Here is a 26,046-nt window from a genome sequence, read left to right on the forward strand (position 1 = left end):
TTAGATGTGGTTGTTTTGGCACATGAATGTATAAACTCTTACAGGGCTTTTGTGTAAGGCCGTCTGTCAGTTACACGTTATCCGTTTCAGAACCTTGGATAGTGACACCCACTGTATTCTCTTTTACGTCTCCTCACATTTCTACGTGCTTTATTAATAGTTTAGAGCAACTTTTTACAGCCATTTTGTTTTATAATTACATCTTCTTATGAACATAACTCCATATAAAGATTCTGTTTTCTAAAGCTAAATTTACTTAAAAGTTGACTCCAAAAATAAATATGCAACCTTGAGGGAATATATTCTGCAGCATGTTTAGATTGTAATCGTATCTGGAGCCTCTTTCATCCAGTTTTGTATGTTTTTAAGACCTGTGCAGAGCCTCCTGTTATTCGGTATTTGCACTTATTTGAAATGAACTCTTAGGGCCGCTGTTGACCACGGTGTAGACGACTGGCAGTAGGGCTGCAGCAGCACCTCCCACATTACATCGACATAATAAAGAAGAACACGACGGAAAAAAGGCTTCTCCAGTCATGTACATTATTTGGAAAAGACACGCCGACATTTGAGCTCAAAACTCACGTGTGGATTATACAGGCGCAAATTTAAGGATTATTACTTGAGCTGTTACAGTTGGATGGGATATGAATACATCGAAATTCAACTGAGGAAGAAACAGATTGAACAATGACGGGGCAAATACTGTTGTTTGTCTCTCTTATTGGATTCGGCTCGATCATGGGGCAGGTCAGCTACAATATTCCAGAAGAAATGACCAAAGGATCTTTAGTCGGAAATATAGCAAATGATTTAGGTTTACAAACTAAACGTCTGTCATCTGGTAAAGCGCGAATCTTTACACGAGACAGCGAGGAATACATCGAGCTGAACAGAGAAAGAGGAGTTCTCCTTGTTAAAGAGAGAATCGACAGAGAGGCGCTCTGCAAACAGACGACGCCGTGTGCTTTACATTTTCAAATTATTTTGGAAAATCCGATGGAATTTTACACCGTTACAGTTCAGATCACAGACATTAATGATAACGCACCAACCTTTGAAAAAAGTGAAAAGAAATTCAAAATCAGTGAGTCTGCGATGATCGGGGCAAAATTTGTGCTGGAAAGGGCTGTGGATCTCGATGTTGGAATTAACGGTCTCAAGAGCTACCAGTTAAAACCAACAGATAATTTTGCTGTGAAAGTGCACAATAACGCAGATGGGAATAAAAACGTTCAGATGGTGTTACAGAAGCCTTTAGATAGAGAAAAACAAGAGCAGATATCTCTGGTGTTGACGGCTGTAGATGGAGGAGAGCCGCAGAAGTCAGGAACAATGCTGATTGTCGTTACAGTTTTAGATGCTAATGATAATGCTCCTGTTTTTACCCAGCAAACATATAAAGCTACAGTCACCGAGAATTCACCTAAAGGAACAGTTATTGCTACAGTTACAGCCTCAGATGCAGATCAAGGGTCCAATAGTAAAATGTCGTATTCAATAACAAATACTATGGATGATATCAGGAAAATATTTGAAGTGAATGAGGAAACTGGGGGCGTTACTTTAATTGGAAATGTTGATTTCGAAGAGACGCGAATCTATCAAATAAATTTACTTGCTAGTGATGATGGAGGACTAACAGATCTTTGCAAATTGATTGTAGATGTGCAAGATATAAATGATAACAAGCCAGAAATAACCATAATGTCAAAGTCAGCTGTTGTAGCAGAGGATGCTAAGCTCAATACTGTCGTTACAATGATAAACATAGAAGACAAGGACTCAGGACAGAACGGAAAAGTAAAATGTTTTATCGACGAAAACATCCCTTTCACTTTAATAACATCATCCAACAATTTTTTTAGTTTAGTGACAGACAGTGATTTGGACAGAGAGACTGCATCTGAGTATAATATCAATGTGACGTGCTCTGATGAAGGAGTGCCCTCCCTCTTCAGCAGCGTCACTCTTACCTTACAGATCTCAGATGTAAATGACAACGCACCTGTCTTTGAGAGGAGCTCATATGAGGCCTACATTTTAGAAAACAACACACCAGGTCTCTCTGTATTCACAGTGAAAGCCAGAGACGCTGACTGGAACCAGAATGCGCGTGTTTCTTACATACTGGAGGACTCCTCTGTTAACGGAGTGCCAGTCTCCTCATATGTGTCCGTTAGTGCTGATAGTGGAGTCATTCACGCGGTGCGCTCTTTTGACTACGAACAGATCAAAGACTTCAAGTTCCGCGTCAAAGCGCAGGATGGAGGCTCTCCTCCACTCAGTAGCAACGTGACAGTGAAAATACTGATCCAGGACCAGAACGACAATCCCCCTCAGGTTCTGTATCCAGTCCAGACTGGTGGCTCTCTCTTGGCTGAGATGGTGCCTCGTTCAGCAGATGTGGGCTATCTGGTGACTAAAGTGGTGGCTGTTGATGTGGACTCTGGACAGAATGCCTGGCTCTCCTATAAACTGCAGAAAGCCACAGACAGGGCGATGTTTGAAGTTGGCTTACAGAATGGAGAAATCAGAACTATCCGCCAAGTCACTGATAAAGACGCAAAGAAACAGAGACTGACTGTTATAGTGGAGGACAATGGGCAGCCGTCTCGTTCAGCTACAGTCATTGTTAACGTGGCGGTGGCGGACAGCTTCCCTGAAGTGCTGTCGGAGTACACTGACTTTACACAGGACAAGGAGAACAATGACAACCTGACTTTTTACTTAGTGTTGGCTCTGGCTGTAGTTTCCTTCCTCTTCATCACGTGTTTAGTGGTCATTATATCGGTGAAAATCTACAGATGGAGACAGTCTCGCATCCTGTATCATTCCAACCTCCCTGTGATTCCATATTATCCTCCACGTTACTCAGACACTTTGGGGACAGGGACTCTCCCTCACGTGTACAATTACGAGGTGTGCAGGACGACTGACTCCAGAAAGAGTGACTGTAAGTTCGGCAGAGCTGGTAGTCAGAACGTGCTGATAATGGACCGCAGTTCTACAGCAACGATGCAGCGGATGCAGAGTGAGAAGAGCATCCTGGATGAACCAGACTCTCCTCTAGAGGTTGGACGGCTTTTATATTGTTTACACAACATCAACCGTTTTTGATTTTTACTTTTTTAGTTCCGTAATAACTGAGCCAATCAAAGGTAAAGTCTCATTGACGTGTTTCTTAAACTTAAATATGTTCGAGCAGCGCCTCTTGTCGGCTTGACAATCTATTGCACCTGTCTGATTTAGACCTGTAATCAATAGGAATCTCCCTGTCCGGTTGTTGAACTTGGTCCAGATACGGATACACAACTGCATGTGTTACATTCTGACTATTGAAAAGTCTGATAGATTCATTTTCTCCATTCATGTGCGTCAGCCCTTTTTTCTGCCTTTAAATTCACGTCGATATCTTGGCGAGACACTGCAGGTAATTTGGTGTTCATGGTTGCTTGTATTTTCTGCTTTGTGCACGAGTTTGATAAAAGAAAAACGCGTGTTATCCTGGCACGTAGATTCGTTTATTTTAAAAAGGCCTTTGTAATGATATGGGTTGTTCATCTCACTTTGGCAGTTTCAGGATCTTGGACAGTGGGACCTCTTTTCTCCCTTTTTTACCTCTACTTGCTGATTTTAATAAGGTGTGGTGGTACATTATTTAGATTTTATAGTAACTAGTTTTAACACTTTTTATTGTATGTCAATCCATGCTTTGCTGGTTTCTTTAAAAATGACATCATATATCTATCTAGCTTTCCAACGTTGAAGTCAACAAATATAAAACGATTCAGATGGTTGACGCAAGGCATCTGGACTTGTAGAGTTTTCTTTAAGTCCAGATGCCTTGCTTCAACCTTCTGTATGAAACTGACCTGGATGACTTAGAATCTTCATCAACATAAAACCATGCATTTGTATAAGTAGTCTACAATATATTTATATGAATATTGTGTTCAGAAAAGCTTCCATCAAATTTATTATGTGTTTCCAACAGCTCGTCGAGCCTCCTTTTAATGGATGTCTGCAGTTATCTAATGTGAACTCTTAGGGCCGCTGTTGACTAGAGTGTAGACGACTGGAAGTAGGTTTATAGCAGCACCTCCCATGTAGCATCGACACAATAAAGAAACAACACCACGGGAAAGAAAGGCTTCTCCAGTTATGTACACTATTCGCAAAAGAGACGTCGACATTTGAGCTTATAACACATGGGTGGAATATCCAGGCTCGATTATTAATGGATCTGTAGCAATTGTATGGCAAGTAAACACATTCAATTGCACTAGAAATGGATTTAACAACGACGAGGCAAGTGCTGTTGTTTGTCTCTCTGCTCTTCTGCGGCTCGGTGATCGGGCAGGTCAGCTACACTATTCCGGAAGAACTGACCAAAGGATCCTTAGTTGGAAATATAGCACATGATTTAGGTTTAGAATTAAAACGTTTGACTTCTGGTAAAGCGCGAATTTATACTCGAGAGAGTGCCGAATACGTCGAGCTGAACAGACAAAGAGGAGTTCTCCTTGTCAAAGAGAGAATCGACAGAGAAGCGCTCTGCAAACAGACGACACCGTGTGCTTTACATTTTCAGATTATTTTAGAGAATCCGATGGAGTTTTACACCGTTACAATTCAGATCACAGACATTAATGATAATGCACCACATTTTAAAAAGGGTGACATGAAATTTAAAATTAGTGAGTCTGCTGTGGTCGGGTCAAAATTTGTACTGGAAAAGGCTGTGGATCTCGATGTTGGAATTAATAGTGTGCATGGATACGAATTAAAGCCAGCAGACAATTTTGCTCTAAATCTGCAAAGTAACCCGGATGGGAATAAAAACGTTGAAATGGTGTTACAGAAGCCTTTAGATAGAGAGAAGCAGGAGCAGATATCTCTGGTGTTGACGGCTGTAGATGGAGGAGAGCCGCTGATGTCAGGAACAATGCTGATTGTCGTTACAGTTTTAGATGCTAATGATAATGCTCCTGTTTTTACACAGCAAACATACAAAGCTACAGTCACTGAGAATTCACCTAAAGGAACCGTTATTGCTACAGTTACAGCCTCAGATGCAGATCAAGGGTCCAATAGTAAAATATCGTATTCAATTACCAATGTAGCAGATGATAATAGCAAGGTTTTTGAGATAAATGAGGAAAATGGCGATATAATATTAAGTGGAGGTGTTGATTTTGAAGAGTCGCGAAACTATCAATTAAATTTACTTGCGAGCGATGAGGGAGGACTCACAGATTCGTCTAAATTAGTTGTTGAAATTCAAGATGTAAATGACAACAAACCTGATATTAGCATAATGTCAAAATCAAGTGTAATATCAGAGAATGCCAAACTCGGTACAGTCGTTACAATGATAAGCATAGAGGATAGAGATTCTGGAGAAAATGGAAAAGTGCAGTGTGTGATGAGCGAATATGTACCATTTCTTTTAAAATCGACAAATAATTTTCATAGCTTAGTGACAGACAGTGATTTGGACAGAGAGACTGCATCTGAGTATAATATCACAGTGACCTGCTCTGATGAGGGAGTGCCCTCCCTCTCCAGCAGCGTCACTCTCACCTTACAGATCTCAGATGTGAATGACAACGCGCCTGTCTTTGAGAGGAGCTCATATGAGGCCTACATTTTAGAAAACAACACACCAGGTCTCTCTGTATTCACAGTGAAAGCCAGAGACGCTGACTGGAACCAGAATGCGCGTGTTTCTTACATACTGGAGGACTCCTCTGTTAACGGAGTGCCAGTCTCCTCATATGTGTCCGTTAGTGATGATAGTGGAGTCATCCACGCAGTGCGCTCTTTTGACTACGAACAGATCAAAGACTTCCAGTTCCGCGTCAAAGCGCAGGATGGAGGCTCTCCTCCACTCAGTAGCAACGTGACCGTGAAAATACTGATTAAGGACCAGAACGACAACCCCCCTCAGGTTCTGTATCCAATCCAGACTGGTGGCTCTCTCTTGGCTGAGATGGTGCCTAGTTCAGGAGATGTGGGCTATCTGGTGACTAAAGTGGTGGCTGTGGATGTGGACTCTGGACAGAATGCCTGGCTCTCCTATAAACTGCAGAAAGCCACAGACAGGGCGCTGTTTGAAGTGGGCTTACAGAATGGAGAAATCAGAACTATCCGCCAAGTCACTGATAAAGACGCAAAGAAACAGAGACTGACTGTTATAGTGGAGGACAACGGGCAGCCCCCTCGTTCAGCTACAGTCATTGTTAACGTGGCGGTGGCGGACAGCTTCCCTGAAGTGCTGTCGGAGTACACTGACTTTACACAGGACAAGGAGTACAATGACAACCTGACTTTTTACTTAGTGTTGGCTCTGGCTGTAGTTTCCTTCCTCTTCATCACGTGTTTAGTGGTCATTATATCAGTGAAAATCTACAGATGGAGACAGTCTCGCATCCTGTATCACTCCAACCTTCCTGTGATTCCATATTATCCTCCACGTTACTCAGACACTTTGGGGACAGGGACTCTCCCTCATGTGTACAATTACGAGGTGTGCAGGACGACTGACTCCAGAAAGAGTGACTGTAAGTTCGGCAGAGCTGGTAGTCAGAACGTGCTGCTAATGGACCCCAGTTCTACAGGAACGATGCAGCGGATACAGAGTGAGCAGAGCATCCTGGATGAACCAGACTCTCCTCTGGAGGTTAGACGGCTTTAAAATGGTTTGTTCTTATCAATAGTAATGTTTTTTTACACATGCATTTTTATTCCGTCATAATAACAATGTATTGCATGTTTCCTTTCGCTCTCTGAACCTCTGTTTAACATACTTTTTTGACTGGTAATCAAAAGTGTTTTTTTTTTATCATAAACTTTGTTTTACACACAGATACATATTTCTAATAATTGACCAAAGGAGTAGTGTCATAGTTCCTTCCGTCCTGACATTTTTGTTTTCCACTATTCAGTTTGTTCAACATAATGTAGACAGCATGTCTATAATAGCATAATTTAAGGTCTCCAGTTCACATATATTAGATGTGTTGTTTTGGCACATGAATGTATAAACTCTTAAAGGTCTTTTGTGTAAGGCCGTGTGTTAGACTTTGTCCGTTTCAGAACCTTGGACAGTCACACCATCTGTATTCTATTTTACGTCTCCTCACATCTCTGCGTGCTTTATTAATAATTTAGAGCAACTTCTTACAGCCATTTTGTTTTATAATTGCCTTCTTATAAACATAACTCCATATGAAGATTGAGTTGTGTAAAGGTAAATTTACTTATAAATTGACTAAAAATAAATATGCAACCTTGAGGGAATTTATTCTGCAGCATGTTTAGATTGTAATCGTATCTGGAGCCTCTTTTATCTAGTTTTCTATGTTTTTAAGAGCTGTGCAGAGCCTCCTATTATTCGGTATTTGCACTTATCTAAAGTGAACTCTTAGGGCCGCTGTTGACCACGGTGTATACCAATGGCAGTAGGGCTGCAGCAGCACCGCCCACATTACATCGACATAATAAAGAAGAACACGACAGGAAAAGGCTTCTCCAGTCATGTACATTATTTGGAAAAGATACGCCGACATTTGAGCTCAAAACTCATGTGTGGATTATACAGACGCAAATTTAAGGATTAATACTGGATCTGTTACAGTTGGATGGGATATGTATACATCGAAATTGAACTGAGGAAGAAACAGATTGAACAATGACGAGGCAAATACTGTTGTTTGTCTCTCTGATTGGATTCGGCTCGGTTATCGGGCAGGTCAGCTACACTATTCCAGAAGAAATGACCAAAGGATCCTTAGTCGGAAATATAGCAAATGATTTAGGTTTACAAACTAAACGTCTGGCATCTGGTAAAGCGCGAATCTTTACACGAGACAGCGACGAATACATCGAGCTTAACAGAGAAAGAGGAGTTCTCCTTGTTAAAGAGAGAATCGACAGAGAGGCGCTCTGCAAACAGACGACGCCGTGTGCTTTACATCTTCAGATTATTTTGGAGGATCCGATGGAATTTTACACCGTTGCAGTTCAGATCACAGATATTAATGATAACGCACCAACCTTTGAAAAAAGTGAAATGAAATTTAAAATTAGTGAGTCTGCAATGATCGGGGCAATATTTGTGCTAGAAAGGGCTGTGGATCTCGATGTAGGAATTAACGGTCTCAAAAGCTACCAGTTAAAATCAACAGATAATTTTGCTGTGAAAGTGCACAATAACGCGGATGGTAATAAAAACGTTCAAATGGTGTTACAGAAGCCTTTGGATAGAGAGAAGCAAGAGCAGATATCTCTGGTGTTGACGGCTGTAGATGGAGGAGAGCCGCAGATGTCAGGAACAATGCTGATTGTCGTTACAGTTTTAGACGTTAATGATAATGCTCCTGTTTTTACACAGCAAACATATAAAGCTACAGTCACTGAGAATTCGCCTAAAGGAACAGTTATTGCTACAGTTACCGCCTCTGATGCAGATCAAGGGTCCAATAGTAAAATATCGTATTCAATAACAAATACTATGGATGATATCAGAAAAATATTTGAAGTGAATGAGGAAACTGGTGACGTTACTTTAATTGGAAATGTTGATTTCGAAGAGACGCGAATCTATCAAATAAATTTACTTGCTAGTGATGATGGAGGACTAACAGATTTTTGCAAATTGATTGTAGATGTGCAAGATATAAATGATAACAAGCCAGAAATTACCATCATGTCAAAGTCTGCTGTCGTGGCAGAGGATGCTAAGCTCAATACTGTCGTTACAATGATAAACATAGAAGACAAGGACTCAGGACAGAACGGGAAAGTAAAATGCTTTATCGACGAAAACATCCCTTTCACTTTAATAATATCATCCAGCAATTTTTATAGTTTACTGACAGACAGTGATTTGGACAGAGAGACTGCATCTGAGTATAATATCACAATGACCTGCTCTGATGAGGGAGTGCCCTCCCTCTCCAGCAGCGTCACTCTCACCTTACAGATCTCAGATGTGAATGACAACGCGCCTGTCTTTGAGGGGAGCTCATATGAGGCCTACATAGTAGAAAACAACACACCAGGTCTCTCTGTATTCACAGTGAAAGCCAGAGACGCTGACTGGAACCAGAATGCGCGTGTTTCTTACATACTGGAGGACTCCTCTGTTAACGGAGTGCCAGTCTCCTCATTTGTGTCCGTTAGTGCTGATGGTGGAGTCATCCACGCAGTGCGCTCTTTTGACTACGAGCAGATCAAAGACTTCCAGTTCCTCGTCAAAGCGCAGGATGGAGGCTCTCCTCCACTCAGTAGCAACGTGACAGTGAAAATACTGATCCAGGACCAGAACGACAACCCCCCTCAGGTTCTGTATCCAGTCCAGACTGGTGGCTCTCTGGTGGCTGAGATGGTGCCTCGTTCAGCAGATGTGGGCTATCTGGTGACTAAAGTGGTGGCTGTTGATGTGGACTCTGGACAGAATGCCTGGCTCTCCTATAAACTGCAGAAAGCTACAGACAGGGCGCTGTTTGAAGTTGGCTTACAGAATGGAGAAATCAGAACTATCCGCCAAGTCACTGATAAAGACGCAAAGAAACAGAGACTGACTGTTATAGTGGAGGACAACGGGCAGCCGTCTCGTTCAGCTACAGTCATTGTTAACGTGGCGGTGGCGGACAGCTTCCCTGAAGTGCTGTTGGAGTACACTGACTTTACACAGGACAAGGAGTACAATGACAACCTGACTTTTTACTTAGTGTTGGCTCTGGCTGTAGTTTCCTTCCTCTTCATCACGTGTTTAGTGGTCATTATATCAGTGAAAATCTACAGATGGAGACAGTCCCGCATCCTGTATCACTCCAACCTCCCTGTGATTCCATATCCACGTTACTCAGACACTTTGGGGGCAGGGACTCTCCCTCGCGTGTACAATTACGAGGTGTGCAGGACGATTGACTCCAGAAAGAGTGACTGTAAGTTCGGCAGAGGTGGTAGTCAGAACGTGCTGATAATGGACCCCAGTTCCACAGGAACGATGCAGCGGATACAGAGTGAGCAGAGCATCCTGGATGAACCAGACTCTCCTCTAGAGGTTGGACGGCTTTTATATTGTTTACACAACATCAACCGTTTTTGATTTTTACTTTTTTAGTTCCGTAATAACTGAGCCAATCAAAGGTAAAATCTCATTGACGTGTTTCTTAAACTTAAATATGTTCAAACAGCGCCTCTTGTCGGCTTGACAATCTATTGCACCTGTCTGATTTAGACCTGTAAGCAATAGGAATCTCCCTGTCAGTTTGTTGAACTTGGTCCAGATACAGATACACAACTGCATGTGTTACATTCTGACTATTGAAAAGTCTGACAGATTCATTTTCTCCATTCATGTGCGTTAGCCCTTTTTTCTGCCTTTAAATTCGCGTCGATATCTTGCCGAGACACTGCAGGTAATTTGGTGTTCATGGTTGCTTGTATATTCTGTTTTGTGCACGAGTTTGATAAAAGAAAAACGCGTGTTATCCTGGCACGTAGATTCGTTTATTTTAAAAAGGCCTTTGTAATGATATGGGTTGTTCATCTCACTTTGGCAGTTTCAGGACCTTGGACAGTGGGACCTCTTTTCTCCCTTTTTTACCTCTACTTGCTGATTTTAATAAGGTGTGGTGGTACATTATTTAGATTTTATAGTAACTAGTTTTAACACTTTTTATTGTATATCAATCCATGCTTTGCTGATTTCTTTAAAAATGACATCATATATCTATCTAGCTTTCCAACGTTGAAGTCAACAAATATCAAACGATTCAGAAGGTTGACGCAAGGCATCTGGACTTGTAGCGTTTTCTTTAAGTCCAGATGCCTTGCTTCAACCTTCTGTATGAAACTGACCTGGATGACTTAGAATCTTCATTAACATAAAACCATACATTTATATAAGTAGTCTACGATATATGTATATGAATATTGTGTTCAGAAAAGCTTCCATCAAATTTATTATGTGTTTCCAACAGCTCGTCGAGCCTCCTTTTAATGGATGTCTGCAGTTATCTAATGTGAACTCTTAGGGCCGCTGTTGACTAGAGTGTAGACGACTGGAAGTAGGTTTATAGCAGCACCTCCCATGTAGCATCGACATAATAAAGAAACAACGCGACGGGAAAGAAAGGTTTCTCCAGTTATGTACACTATTCGGAAAAGAGACGTCGACATTTGAGCTTATAACACATGGGTGGAATATCCAGGCTCGATTATTAATGGATCTGTAGCAATTGTATGGCAAGTAAACACATTCAATTGCACTAGAAATGGATTTAACAATGACGAGGCAAGTGCTGTTGTTTGTCTCTCTGCTCTTCTGCGGCTCGGTGATCGGGCAGGTCAGCTACACTATTCCGGAAGAACTGACCAAAGGATCCTTAGTTGGAAATATAGCACATGATTTAGGTTTAGAATTAAAACGTTTGACCTCTGGGAAAGCTCGAATTTATACTCGAGAGAGTGCCGAATACGTCGAGCTGAACAGACAAAGAGGAGTTCTGCTTGTCAAAGAGAGAATCGACAGAGAAGCGCTCTGCAAACAGACGACACCGTGTGCTTTACATTTTCAGATTATTTTAGAGAATCCGATGGAGTTTTACACCGTTACAATTCAGATCACAGACATTAATGATAATGCACCACATTTTAAAAAGGGTGACATGAAATTTAAAATTAGTGAGTCTGCTGTGGTCGGGTCAAAATTTGTACTGGAAAAGGCTGTGGATCTCGATGTTGGAATTAATAGTGTGCATGGATACGAATTAAAGCCAGCAGACAATTTTGCTCTAAATCTGCAAAGTAACCCGGATGGGAATAAAAACGTTGAGATGGTGTTACAGAAACCTTTAGATAGAGAGACGCATGAGCAGATATCTCTGGTGTTGATGGCTGTAGATGGAGGAGAGCCGCTGATGTCAGGAACAATGCTGATTGTCGTTACAGTTTTAGACGTTAATGATAATGCTCCTGTTTTTACACAGCAAACATACAAAGCTACAGTCACTGAGAATTCACCTAAAGGAACCGTTATTGCTACAGTTACAGCCTCAGATGCAGATCAAGGGTCCAATAGTAAAATATCGTATTCAATTACCAATGTAGCAGATGATAATAGCAAGGTTTTTGAGATAAATGAGGAAAATGGCGATATAATATTAAGTGGAGGTGTTGATTTTGAAGAGTCGCGAAACTATCAATTAAATTTACTTGCCAGCGATGAGGGAGGACTCACAGATTCGTCTAAATTAGTTGTTGAAATTCAAGATGTAAATGACAACAAACCTGATATTAGCATAATGTCAAAATCAAGTGTAATATCAGAGAATGCCAAACTCGGTACAGTCGTTACAATGATAAGCATAGAGGATAGAGATTCTGGAGAAAATGGAAAAGTGCAGTGTGCGATGAGCGAAAATGTACCATTTATTTTAAAATCGACAAATAATTTTCATAGCTTAGTGACAGACAGTGATTTGGACAGAGAGACCGCATCTGAGTATAATATCACAGTGACCTGCTCTGATGAGGGAGTGCCCTCCCTCTCCAGCAGCGTCACTCTCACCTTACAGATCTCAGACGTAAATGACAACGCGCCTGTTTTTGAGGGGAGCTCATATGAGGCCTACATTGTAGAAAACAACACACCAGGTCTCTCTGTATTCACAGTGAAAGCCAGAGACGCTGACTGGAACCAGAATGCGCGTGTTTCTTACATACTGGAGGACTCCTCTGTTAACGGAGTGCCAGTCTCTTCATATGTGTCCGTTAGTGCTGATAGTGGAGTCATCCACGCAGTGCGCTGTTTTGACTACGAGCAGATCAAAGACTTCCAGTTCCGCGTCAAAGCGCAGGATGGAGGCTCTCCTCCACTCAGTAGCAACGTGACCGTGAAAATACTGATTCAGGACCAGAACGACAACCCCCCTCAGGTTCTGTATCCAGTCCAGACTGGTGGCTCTCTGGTGGCTGAGATGGTGCCTCGTTCAGCAGATGTGGGCTATCTGGTGACTAAAGTGGTGGCTGTGGATGTGGACTCTGGACAGAATGCCTGGCTCTCCTATAAACTGCAGAAAGCCACAGACAGGGCGCTGTTTGAAGTGGGCTTACAGAATGGAGAAATCAGAACTATCCGCCAAGTCACTGATAAAGACGCAAAGAAACAGAGACTGACTGTTATAGTGGAGGACAACGGGCAGCCCCCTCGTTCAGCTACAGTCATTGTTAACGTGGCGGTGGCGGACAGCTTCCCTGAAGTGCTGTCGGAGTACACTGACTTTACACAGGACAAGGAGTACAATGACAACCTGACTTTTTACTTAGTGTTGGCTCTGGCTGTAGTTTCCTTCCTCTTCATCACGTGTTTAGTGGTCATTATATCAGTGAAAATCTACAGATGGAGACAGTCTCGCATCCTGTATCACTCCAACCTTCCTGTGATTCCATATTATCCTCCACGTTACTCAGACACTTTGGGGACAGGGACTCTCCCTCATGTGTACAATTACGAGGTGTGCAGGACGACTGACTCCAGAAAGAGTGACTGTAAGTTCGGCAGAGCTGGTAGTCAGAACGTGCTGATAATGGACCCCAGTTCTACAGGAACGATGCAGCGAATACACAGTGAGAAGAGCATCCTGGATGAACCAGACTACTCTCCTCTAGAGGTTAGAATGATTCATTTTTTTCATATCAGACTTTCACATTTAAGCTTGGGCTCACAACAAATTTTCAGCACATTGGACAGAGGCAGTAGGTGGTTCTTTTCCAATCCTTGTTCATATGTATTATTTATTTCTCTTTTTTTCCCTCTATTCTATCAGGCCTTTTATTGTGTCTAATTGAATTTCATGCAATTTTGATAAGGTTCTTGGTTTCCTTACACCACTGATAAACATTAATGAAGCATTTTATCCAGCATTACCTTTATTGTAGTTTTGCTGTTTGAACTCTATGGGCCGCTGTTGGTCAACGTGTAGCAGTTGTAGGCAGCATTTAAAGCAAATCCTCCCACGTAATGTCATTATTTTTAAGATACGAATGGAGAGGTAGCACCCTTCACGGACAGAAATATACACGGATGTGTTAAGCTGAAACGATTTTATTTAATCCTTCTGGATTGTATGATTTTTTTTCCTTAAACCACAAGGACATATATTTTTTTGTACCGTGATTTCGAGCGTTTGCCTTTTTATGTCGTAGTCTAAGCAATGGATAGAACAATGGGACGGCAAGTACTGTTTTTCATCACGGTTTTCTCCCTCGGTTCAGTTCTAGGTCATGTTAGCTACTCTATTCCAGAGGAAATGGCCAAAGGATCTGTAGTAGGTAACATAGCTCGTGATTTGGGTTTAGATGTGAAAAGACTGAAGTCAGGTAAAGCTCGTATATTTACTGGGGACAGTGCAGAATACATTGAGCTAAGTAAGGAAAGAGGAGTCCTCCTCGTTAAAGAGAGGATCGATAGAGAGTCGCTCTGCAGGCAGACGACGCCTTGTGCGTTACATTTGCAGATTATTTTAGAAAACCCAATGGAGCTGTTTCGAATAACAGTAGAGATTACCGACATCAACGACAACAGCCCCATTTTTAAAAATGACGAGAAACGTTTTGAAATCAGCGAATCTGCAGTTACGGGGTCTAAATTTGTGTTAGAAAGAGCGATTGATGCAGACATTGGCATCAATGGCCTGAAAAATTACAGCTTGAAGCCTACAGATAATTTTATCCTGAAGATGGAAAGCCAGTCAGATGGAAATAAAAAAGTCGAAATGATTTTGCATAAGCAGCTAGACCGAGAGAAAGAGGAACAAATATCATTGTTGTTAACAGCTGTTGATGGGGGAGACCCTCAGATGTCTGGTACAGTAAAGATATATGTGACCGTACTTGATGCAAATGATAACGCTCCTGTTTTTACGCAGTCACTTTATAAGGCAGCCATCGCGGAAAATTCTCAAAAAGGAACAACAGTGACAATAGTGAGAGCTTCTGATGCAGATAAAGGAACAAATGGGGAAGTTTCTTATTCCGTCTCGACTAATATGGACAGTGTGTCTGATGTATTTACAATAAACGAGAACGGTCAGGTAATATTAGTTGGTGAAATTGATTTTGAAAAAGCCAAATATTATCAAATTGATATTGAAGCTAAGGACAGTGGTGGACTTTCTGACTCCAGTAAGATTATGGTTGATGTCATTGATATTAACGACAATCATCCTGTGATCAGTGTACTATCCAAATCTCATTCAGTCCCAGAAAACTCTCCGCATAATACAGTTATAGTTATGTTCAGTGTCCTCGACCCAGATTCAAATAATAACGGTCAAGTTAACTGTGTGATTAATGATAACATACCATTTAGTATTACAACTTCATCAAACGATTTCTATAGCTTAGTGACAGACAGTGAATTGGACAGAGAGACTGCATCTGAGTATAATATCACAGTGACCTGTTCTGATGAGGGAGTGCCCTCCCTCTCCAGCAGCGTCACTCTCACCTTACAGATCTCAGATGTGAATGACAACGCGCCTGTCTTTGAGAGGAGCTCATATGAGGCCTACATTGTAGAAAACAACACACCAGGTCTCTCTGTATTCACAGTGAGAGCCAGAGACGCTGACTGGAACCAGAATGCACGTGTTTCTTACATACTGGAGGACTCTTCTGTCAACGGAGTGCCAGTCTCCTCATATGTGTCCGTTAGTGCTGATAGTGGAGTCATCCACGCAGTGCGCTCTTTTGACTACGAACAGATCAGACACTTCCAGTTCCGCGTCAAAGCGCAGGATGGAGGCTCTCCTCCACTCAGTAGCAACGTGACAGTGAAAATACTGATTCAAGACCAGAACGACAACCCCCCTCAGGTTCTGTATCCAGTCCAGACTGGTGGCTCTCTGGTGGCTGAGATGGTTCCTCGTTCAGCAGATGTGGGCTATCTGGTGACTAAAGTGGTGGCTGTTGATGTGGACTCTGGACAGAATGCCTGGCTCTCCTATAAACTGCAGAAAGCCACAGACAGGGCGCTGTTTGAAGTGGGCTTACAGAATGGAGAAATCAGAACTATCCGCCAAGTCACTGATAAAGACGCAAAGAAACAGAGACTGACTGTTATAGTGGAGGACAACGGGCAGCCCCCTCGTTCAGCTACAGTCATTGTTAACGTGGCGGTGGCGGACAGCTTCCCTGAAGTGCTGTCGGAGTACACTGACTTTACACAGGACAGGGAGTACAATGACAACCTGACTTTTTACTTAGTGTTGGCTCTGGCTGTAGTTTCCTTCCTCTTCATCACGTGTTTAGTGGTCATTATATCAGTGAAAATCTACAGATGGAGACAGTCTCGCATCTTGTATCACTCCAACCTCCCTGTGATTCCATATTATCCTCCACGTTACTCAGACACTTTGGGGACAGGGACTCTCCCACACGTGTACAATTACGAAGTGTGGAAGACGACTGACTCCAGAAATAGTGACTGTAAGTTCGGCAGAGCTGGTAGTCAGAACGTGCTGATAATGGACCCCAGTTCTACAGGAACGATGCAGCGAATACAGAGTGAGAAGAGCATCCTGGATGAACCAGACTCTCCTCTAGAGGTCAGTCTCATGAAATATCCCAGGGCTGTATTTTATGTTTGAAATGAATCTGTTAGGTTAAAACTAACTACATTGCATTCTATTTAATGTTTTCTTTTATTTTCTGTTTAGCCACATATCTATACATATGAACATTTTCTAAAACAACCTTTTTTTTCAGCACATTTATTACCAAATACGTCGAAGTCGATGATTTGGTCTGTGTTATTTATCCATATGTAAACATCCTCCCTCATTGATGGCAATGTTGTAGGATGACCCTTAATTTTGAAGTTTTGTATAATGAAAATCTTGACTGTATAATTTATAAGCGGATTCTGTCTTTTGCTTCATGAGCTATTTCCACTCTGGTGGATTTCATAGTACTGTAATGGAATGCCCCTAGTATCCTAGTTGTTAGCAGTGATACCACTTTCATCCCTCTTTCCCAAAATACAATCTTTCTTTGTACTTTTTTATGACTGCAAGGTGCTCATGTCATTGGAAATCAAAATAGTGTCACGTTGAATGGTTCATACAGTTCTACACTCAGCACCATTCTAATGGAGAGTCGTTTGCAGAAACAGTGATTATTACTCGTGAATCAAATAAGTTAGCAAGATTTTTTACGTTTTTTTACGACTGTAAATATTGTCTTTTTTTCTGTTGTTGAAACTCCTTTTGAGGAATATTGTTTTCTGCAGTGCACACATTTGGACTCTCGGTGCCGCTGTTGACCAGTGTAGAGTATTCTCTCTTCATTTGATATATATAAAAACTGACAGATACACACATACGGCACACAGACCTAGTTGCAGAAGAACGGAGATCTCCGCGCTGCGATCCATTTTTTCTTCTTTGGGAAACACGGAGATTATCATCTTCCCTTCCTGAACATTTTTTTTCCTATAAATGTAACGTGACGCTTTGGGATATATAGATTTTACACTTCCCGTTTTAGCGAAGACAAAATGTCGGACAGAACAATGAGATGGCAAGTACAGTTGTTTATGTCGCTTTTTTCTCTTGGCTCAGTGTTCGGGCAGGTCTCCTACTCAGTTCCCGAGGAAATGTCGAAAGGCTCTTTAGTCGGTAATATAGCGCAGGATATAGGGATAGACGTGAAAAGACTCAAGTCGGGCAAAGCTCGCATATACACAGAGGACAATGCAGAATACATCGAGCTGCATAAAGACAGAGGAGTACTGCTTGTCAAAGAGAGAATAGACAGAGAGGCGCTCTGCGGACAGACAACACCTTGCGCTTTACATCTTCAAATCACACTGGAAGACCCAATTGAATTTTATACAGTTACCGTAGAAATTAATGATATTAACGATAATGCACCCAGTTTCAAGAAGGAGGAGATGAAATTTAGGATTAGTGAGTCTGCTGTGATTGGAGCTAAGTTCGTGCTAGAGAGAGCTATGGATCTAGATGTCGGTGTGAATGGATTGCAGGGCTATTCGCTAAAACCTACAGACAACTTCCATCTAAAGCTACACAATCAGCAAGATGGGAGTAAGAAGGTGGAGATGGTTTTGCAAAAACACCTTGACAGAGAGGCACAAGAGCACATCTCTTTAACTCTTACAGCTACTGATGGTGGTGATCCTCAGCTATCGGGAACAATGCGAATAGAAATATCGGTCTTAGACGTTAATGACAATGCCCCAGTCTTTACACAGGAAGTCTACAAAGCTACTGTAATGGAAACTGCTCCTAGAGGCACAACTCTGTGTACTGTTAGTGCTGTAGATGCAGATGAAGGCTCTAATGGAAAAGTGATGTATTCAATAACAAACACATTAGATGATGTTCCTGTTGTGTTTAAAATAGCAGAAGATAGCGGTGTGGTATCCCTCGTTGGAGACCTGGATTACGAAAAGGCACACCTATATGAAATACATGTACAGGCAAGTGATGACGGGGGACTCACAGATTCGTCTAAGATTATTGTTGAGGTAGTTGATACAAATGATAATTACCCATCTATTAATATCATGTCTAAAACTAATTTGATATCAGAAAATTCTAAGCCGGGGACCGTAGTAACTATATTTAATGTTCAAGATCCAGACTCTAGAGAAAATGGCAAAGTTGTATGCAGTATCGAAGAAAACATGCCATTTGTGATGAAGACGACATCCAAAAAATTTTTTAGCTTAGTGACAGACAGTGAATTAGACAGAGAAAGGGCGTCTGAGTATAATATCACAGTGACCTGCTCTGATGAGGGAGTGCCGTCCCTCTCCAGCAGCGTCACTATCACCTTACAGATCTCAGATGTGAATGACAACGCGCCTGTCTTCGAGAGGGGCTCATATGAGGCCTACATTGTAGAAAACAACACACCAGGTCTCTCTATATTCACAGTGCAAGCCAGAGACGCTGACTGGAACCAGAATGCGCGCGTTTCTTACATACTGGAGGACTCCTCTGTTAACGGAGTGCCAGTCTCCTCATTTGTGTCAGTTAGTGCTGATAGTGGAGTCATCCACGCAGTGCGCTCTTTTGACTACGAACAGATCAGAGACTTCCAGATCCGCGTCAAAGCGCAGGATGGAGGCTCTCCTCCACTCAGTAGCAACGTGACAGTGAAAATACTGATTCAAGACCAGAACGACAACCCCCCTCAGGTTCTGTATCCAGTACAGACTGGTGGCTCTCTGGTGGCTGAGATGGTGCCTCGTTCAGCAGATGTGGGCTATCTGGTGACTAAAGTCGTGGCTGTTGATGTGGACTCTGGACAGAATGCCTGGCTCTCCTATAAACTGCAGAAAGCCACAGACAGGGCGCTGTTTGAAGTGGGCTTACAGAATGGAGAAATCAGAACTATCCGCCAAGTCACTGATAAAGACGCAAAGAAACAGAGACTGACTGTTATAGTGGAGGACAACGGGCAGCCCCCTCGTTCAGCTACAGTCATTGTTAACGTGGCGGTGGCGGACAGCTTCCCTGAAGTGCTGTCGGAGTACACTGACTTTACACAGGACAAGGAGTACAATGACAACCTGACTTTTTACTTAGTGTTGGCTCTGGCTGTTGTTTCCTTCCTCTTCATCACGTGTTTAGTGGTCATTATATCAGTGAAAATCTACAGATGGAGACAGTCTCGCATCCTGTATCACTCCAACCTTCCTGTGATTCCATATTATCCTCCACGTTACTCAGACACTTTGGGGACAGGGACTCTCCCTCATGTGTACAATTACGAGGTGTGCAGGACGACTGACTCCAGAAAGAGTGACTGTAAGTTCGGCAGAGCTGGTAGTCAGAACGTGCTGATAATGGACCCCAATTCTACAGGAACGATGCAGCGGATACAGAGTGAGAAGAGCATCCTAGATGAACCTGACTCTCCTCTAGAGGTTAGATAATTGCTCTGTTTAAAATCATAAATTTGTATATCAATATCATTGTTTTGGTTCCTAAAATTCAGAGCCAATATCTCGTTGTGATATAGCAACTTTCTAATTCAGCACCACGGACAGCGACACTATTTATGTTACTCCTGTAGGTTACAAATGAACAGTTTTGGTCGTCACTTCACATATTATCTCCTAGATTAAAACCAAAACGTTGTTTTCTTTGTATTCATTTTTCATTCAACTGTTTTAACATATAAAGAAACTATACAGTTTGCAAAATGCAAACAGTTTAAATATGCAACGTTAACTCTTCTTCAACACTCTGAATTTGCACTAATCTTGTTCTCTCTAATACCAGCTGTTGTAATTTGTCTTTTTTAACTCAAAGGGTCGCTGTTGACAAGCACGTTGTATTTTAACAAAATGGGCGTTTTACTGCCTCTGCCCTGCCCCTTCCGTCGATATGCTAGACATATCCCATCACAGAGAGACTGTCTGTGTTCATAAAGAGGAGCTCTGTGAGGGATTGCATATTTGAATACGTCGTTTTACTTTTTAATCATTGGAGTAGGATTGATATTTTTGTTCCTTCATGTTGACTGTATGAGGAATGGTTGTTTTTTAGTACTCCCAGACAGGAAACAAGGTCGGACATAACAATGAGATGGCAAGTACTGTTGTTTATCACGGTCCTATGCCTCAGCTACGTGCTCGGGCAAGTGAGCTATTCCATACCCGAAGAAATGGCCAAAAGCTCTGTAGTTGGTAACATAGCGCATGATTTAGGTTTAGACCTTAAAAGGCTAAAATCAGGTAAAGCTCGTGTCTACACTGGAGGCGGTGTCGAATACATTGGGCTGAATAAAGAAAGGGGAGTCCTCCACGTCCAGGAGAGAATAGACAGAGAGGCTTTGTGTGGAGAGACGACGCCTTGTGCGTTACATTTCCAGATAATTCTGGAAAATCCGATGGAATTGTTTCGTGTTACAGTGGAGATTACCGATATAAATGACAATATCCCCAGTTTTGCAAATATAGAAAAACGTTTTGAAATCAGTGAGTCCGCTGTGGTAGGATCGAAATTCATCTTAGAGAACGCAGTGGATTCTGACATTGGGATGAATGGCTTACAACAGTATTCTCTTACTCCAACTAATAATTTTGTATTAAAACTACAAAATCAGGCGGACGGCAGTAAAAAGGTAGAGATGGTTCTGCAGAAGCCCTTAGATCGAGAGAAGCAGGAATACATGTCACTGCTGTTGACTGCTACAGATGGGGGAGAGCCACGCATGTCAGGGACAATGCAGATATTCGTTAACGTATTAGATGTGAATGATAATGCACCGGCATTTGTTACATCTTTGTACAGAGCAAAGATACTTGAAAATTCTCCGCAAGGCACCAGTGTAGTTACTGTGAGTGCATCTGATAGAGACATTGGCTTAAACAGAGAACTGTCATATCGAATATCTACTAGCAAACGTCTTTTATCTGAACTGTTTGATGTAAATCCCAAAACTGGCGAAGTTCTTCTAGTTGGTGAAATAGATTATGAAAAGGCAAATACTTATCAAATGGATATTGAAGTTGTAGATAGCGGTGGGCTGTCTGATTCCACTAAGTTAATAGTTGAAGTGATAGATACTAATGACAATAATCCTAAAATAAACATTGTTTCTAAATCAGAGTCCATATCAGAGAACTCGCCTCGAAACACTGTTATTGCTATGTTAAGCATAAACGATCCAGATTCAGAGAATAATGGAAAAGTCGAATGCAATATGGATAGCAATTTTCCTTTCAAAATACAAAGCACGTTAAATGGGTTTTATACCTTAGTTACTGAAAGCACCTTAGATAGAGAGACAGCATCTGAGTATAATATCACAGTGACCTGCTCTGATGAGGGAGTACCCTCCCTTTCTAGCAGCGTCACTCTAACCTTACAGATCTCAGATGTGAATGACAACGCCCCTGTCTTTGAGAGGAGCTCATATGAGGCCTACATTGTGGAAAACAACACACCAGGTCTCTCTGTATTCACAGTGAAAGCCAGAGACGCTGACTGGAACCAGAATGCGCGTGTTTCTTACATACTGGAGGACTCCTCTGTTAACGGAGTGCCAATCTCCTCATATGTGTCCGTTAGTGCTGATAGTGGAGTCATCCACGCAGTGCGCTCTTTTGACTACGAACAGATCAAAGACTTCCAGTTCCGCGTCAAAGCGCAGGATGGAGGCTCTCCTCCACTCAGTAGCAACGTGACAGTGAAAATACTGATCCAGGACCAGAACGACAACCCCCCTCAGGTTCTGTATCCAGTCCAGACTGGTGGATCTCTAGTGGCTGAGATGGTGCCTCGTTCAGCAGATGTGGGCTATCTAGTGACTAAAGTGGTGGCTGTGGATGTGGACTCTGGACAGAACGCCTGGCTCTCCTATAAACTGCAGAAAGCCACCGACGGGGCGCTGTTTGAAGTGGGCTTACAGAATGGAGAAATCAGAACTATCCGCCAAGTCGCTGATAAAGACGCAAAGAAACAGAGACTGACTGTTATAGTGGAGGACAACGGGCAGCCCTGTCGTTCAGCTACAGTCATTGTGAACGTGGCGGTGGCGGACAGCTTCCCTGAAGTGCTGTCGGAGTACACTGACTTTACACAGGACAAGGAGTACAATGACAACCTGACTTTTTACTTAGTGTTGGCTCTGGCTGTAGTTTCCTTCCTATTCATCACGTGTTCAGTGGTCATTATATCAGTTAAAATCTACAGATGGAGACAGTCTCGCATCCTGTATCACTCCAACCTCCCTGTGATTCCATATTATCCTCCACGTTACTCAGACACTTTGGGGACAGGGACTCTCCCTCACGTGTACAATTACGAGGTATGCAGGACGACTGACTCCAGACAGAGTGACTGTAAGTTCGGCAGAGCTGGTAGTCAGAACGTGCTGATAATGGACCCCAGTTCTACAGGAACGATGCAGCGGATACAGAGTGAGAAGAGCATCCTGGATGAACCAGACTCTCCTCTAGAGGTCAGTTATATTAGTTTGCCCTCGGTGTGCAAAATTTTGAATTTCTGTTGTGCATCATGACTAGTCGTCTTTTAGCACCATGGACAGAGACGCTGAGGGTTTTTTTTCTTTAAAGGTAGTCATAGATTGCAGCCTGCCTGCCTGCCTGCCGGTCTAGGTTTAAATTACACCAATGGGTTTTTCCGAAATTTGTTTTCATGGATGATGTTAGGATATTTCAGTGAATAACCTTGTTGGTAAAATGACTCTTATTTTTTGCCACTGCCATAAGAAGTGTATTGTAGATATACTTTAATTACTGTATCAAGTTGATTATTTACACTCTTTTTTAGTAAGTTTGTAATTATTTCATCGTCTGTTTTATGGTGTATAACAAGTGATATTTCCCCGTATACAGCGCCCCTTCTCTGGGCTTTGTCTGTAGTTCATTATTGTGTACTCTTAGGGCCGCTGTTGGCCAGTGTGTTGATGTTTCATAGCTTTTTTAAAACGAAACCTCCCCTTCCATGATGATATCAGAGAGAGGAAGACGGCACTGTGCAACAACGTCGACATGCACTAAAGGACGACATTACTGAAACATGTTTATTCTTTTATCGATGTAGATAATAATGGATTGATACACGTTTTTCATGAAATGTAAAGGACATCCATCCACTTGGGGAACGGAATTTATCCTGTTAAATTTTTCGAGGAAAATATCGAACAGAACAATGAGACGGCAAGTACTGTTGTTTTCCTTGGTCCTTTATATTAGCTCAGCGCTCGGACAAGTCAGCTATTCCATCCCTGAGGAATTGCCCAGTGGTTCTTTGGTCGGTTATATTGCTCAGGATTTGGGTTTAGCTATTAAACGACTGAAATCCGGTAGAGCTCGCGTTTATACAGGAGACAGTCTGGAATACATCGAGCTGAACAAAGAACGCGGAGTGCTTCTTATCAAAGACAGAATAGACAGAGAAGCGATCTGCAGACAGACTACCCCTTGTGCTTTACATTTGCAGATTATTTTGGAGAATCCTATGGAATTTTATAGCATTACAGTCGAAATCACAGATGTAAATGATAATCCTCCCACTTTTGAAAAAACCGAGGTCAGTTTTAAAATCAGCGAGTCTGCTGTGATAGGAGGGAAATTTGTGTTAGACAGAGCAATAGATCTAGATGTCGGCCAAAATGGTCTTCAAAAATATGAGCTCAAGCCTACGGATAATTTTGTCCTTAAACGGGACAGTCAAGGTGATGGAACGGAAAAGGTAGAAATGATCTTACAAAAGCCACTTGACAGAGAAAAGGAAGAATCAGTCTCTTTAGTTTTAACAGCCTTTGATGGAGGAGACCCACAAATGTCAGGAACCATTCGGATTTTCATCACGGTGTTAGATGTAAACGATAATGCACCTGTTTTTACTCAGCCAGCCTACACAGCCACTGTTTTTGAAAATGCTCCAGAAGGGACTGTTGTCACCAGTGTTAGTGCTTCAGATGCAGATTATGGACCTAATGGAAATATTAGGTACTCAATTACAAACAGTTTGGATCAGGCCCATGCACTGTTTAAGATAAATGAAGACAGTGGTGAAATTAGATTAACTGGAAGCATTGATTATGAAAATGCAAGGACATATCACATTAACATACGCGCAAGTGATGATGGCGGACTCACAGATTCATGTAAAGTCATAGTTGAAGTGGTGGATGTGAACGATAACAAGCCCACGATTAATATAATGTCAAAATCTAACATGATATCTGAGCATTCAAATCTCAAAACAGTTGTAGCAATGATGAACGTTCAAGACCCAGATGCAAATGAAAATGGTAAAGTTCACTGTTTTATTAACGACAACACACCCTTGACCATTGTGTCGACATCAAATAATTTCTATAGTTTAATGACAGACAGTGATTTAGATCGAGAAATAGCCTCTGAGTATAATATCACAGTGACCTGCTCTGATGAGGGAGTGCCCTCCCTCTCCAGCAGCGTCACTCTCAACTTACAGATCTCAGATGTGAATGACAACGCGCCTGTCTTTGAGAGGAGGTCATATGAGGCCTACATTGTGGAAAACAACACACCAGGTCTCTCTGTATTCACAGTGAAAGCCAGAGACGCTGACTGGAACCAGAATGCGCGGGTTTCTTACATACTGGAGGACTCCTCTGTTAACGGAGTGCCAGTCTCCTCATTTGTGTCAGTTAGTGCTGATAGTGGAGTCATCCACGCAGTGCGCTCTTTTGACTACGAACAGATCAGAGACTTCCAGTTCCGCGTCAAAGCGCAGGATGGAGGCTCTCCTCCACTCAGTAGCAACGTGACAGTGAAAATACTGATTCAAGACCAGAACGACAACCCCCCTCAGGTTCTGTATCCAGTACAGACTGGTGGCTCTCTGGTGGCTGAGATGGTGCCTCGTTCAGCAGATGTGGGCTATCTGGTGACTAAAGTCGTGGCTGTTGATGTGGACTCTGGACAGAATGCCTGGCTCTCCTATAAACTGCAGAAAGCCACAGACAGGGCGCTGTTTGAAGTGGGCTTACAGAATGGAGAAATCAGAACTATCCGCCAAGTCACTGATAAAGACGCAAAGAAACAGAGACTGACTGTTTTAGTGGAGGACAACGGGCAGCCCTCTCGTTCAGCTACAGTCATTGTTAACGTGGCGGTGGCGGACAGCTTCCCTGAAGTGCTGTCGGAGTACACTGACTTTACACAGGACAAGGAGTACAATGACAACCTGACTTTTTACTTAGTGTTGGCTCTGGCTGTTGTTTCCTTCCTCTTCATCACGTGTTTAGTGGTCATTATATCAGTGAAAATCTACCGATGGAGACAGTCTCGCATCCTCTATCACTCCAACCTCCCTGTGATTCCATATTATCCTCCACGTTACTCAGACACTTTGGGGACAGGGACTCTTCCTCACGTGTACAATTACGAGGTGTGCAGGACGACTGACTCCAGAAAGAGTGACTGTAAGTTCGGCAGAGGTGGTAGTCAGAACGTGCTGATAATGGACCCCA

The 26,046-nt window shown here is 42.3% G+C and overlaps 2 protein-coding genes across 26 annotated transcripts in view; both read left to right on the forward strand.

Annotated features, from left to right (window-relative positions):
• The window catches only part of LOC114442521 (protocadherin gamma-C5-like), a 214,004-nt gene that overhangs the window by 116,809 nt on the left and 71,149 nt on the right, over positions 1 to 26,046 (forward strand). For 2 of the 25 annotated variants that reach the window (XM_028416165.1, XM_028416183.1), the window contains exon 1: positions 17,399 to 19,975. The exons of 20 other annotated variants lie outside the window; for them this stretch is intronic. In XM_028416165.1, coding sequence (XP_028271966.1) covers positions 17,576 to 19,975 — 2,400 coding nt within the window. In that variant the 5' untranslated portion in view covers positions 17,399 to 17,575. Of the gene's footprint in view, positions 1 to 11,288; positions 13,689 to 17,398; positions 19,976 to 20,487; positions 23,020 to 26,046 lie in introns of those variants that run through there. 3 more of the 25 variants (XM_028416171.1, XM_028416188.1, XM_028416166.1) reach the window with 2 other exon arrangements.
• Positions 685 to 16,157, forward strand: LOC114442531 (protocadherin beta-16-like). The gene is made up of 3 exons (XM_028416207.1): positions 685 to 3,075; positions 14,023 to 14,035; positions 16,008 to 16,157. Exons 1-3 carry the CDS (start codon positions 691 to 693, stop codon positions 16,025 to 16,027), a joined length of 2,418 nt encoding a protein of 805 aa, XP_028272008.1. The 5' UTR covers positions 685 to 690; the 3' UTR covers positions 16,028 to 16,157.

This window comes from Parambassis ranga, chromosome 10 (assembly GCF_900634625.1).
Source record: "Parambassis ranga chromosome 10, fParRan2.1, whole genome shotgun sequence".
Classification (NCBI taxonomy): domain Eukaryota; kingdom Metazoa; phylum Chordata; class Actinopteri; family Ambassidae; genus Parambassis; species Parambassis ranga.

What these genes read in the sequence shown, in the direction of transcription:
- LOC114442531 (XM_028416207.1), top strand. Translation starts at nt 691, where the DNA reads ATGACGGGGCAAATACTGTTGTTTGTCTCTCTTATTGGATTCGGCTCG.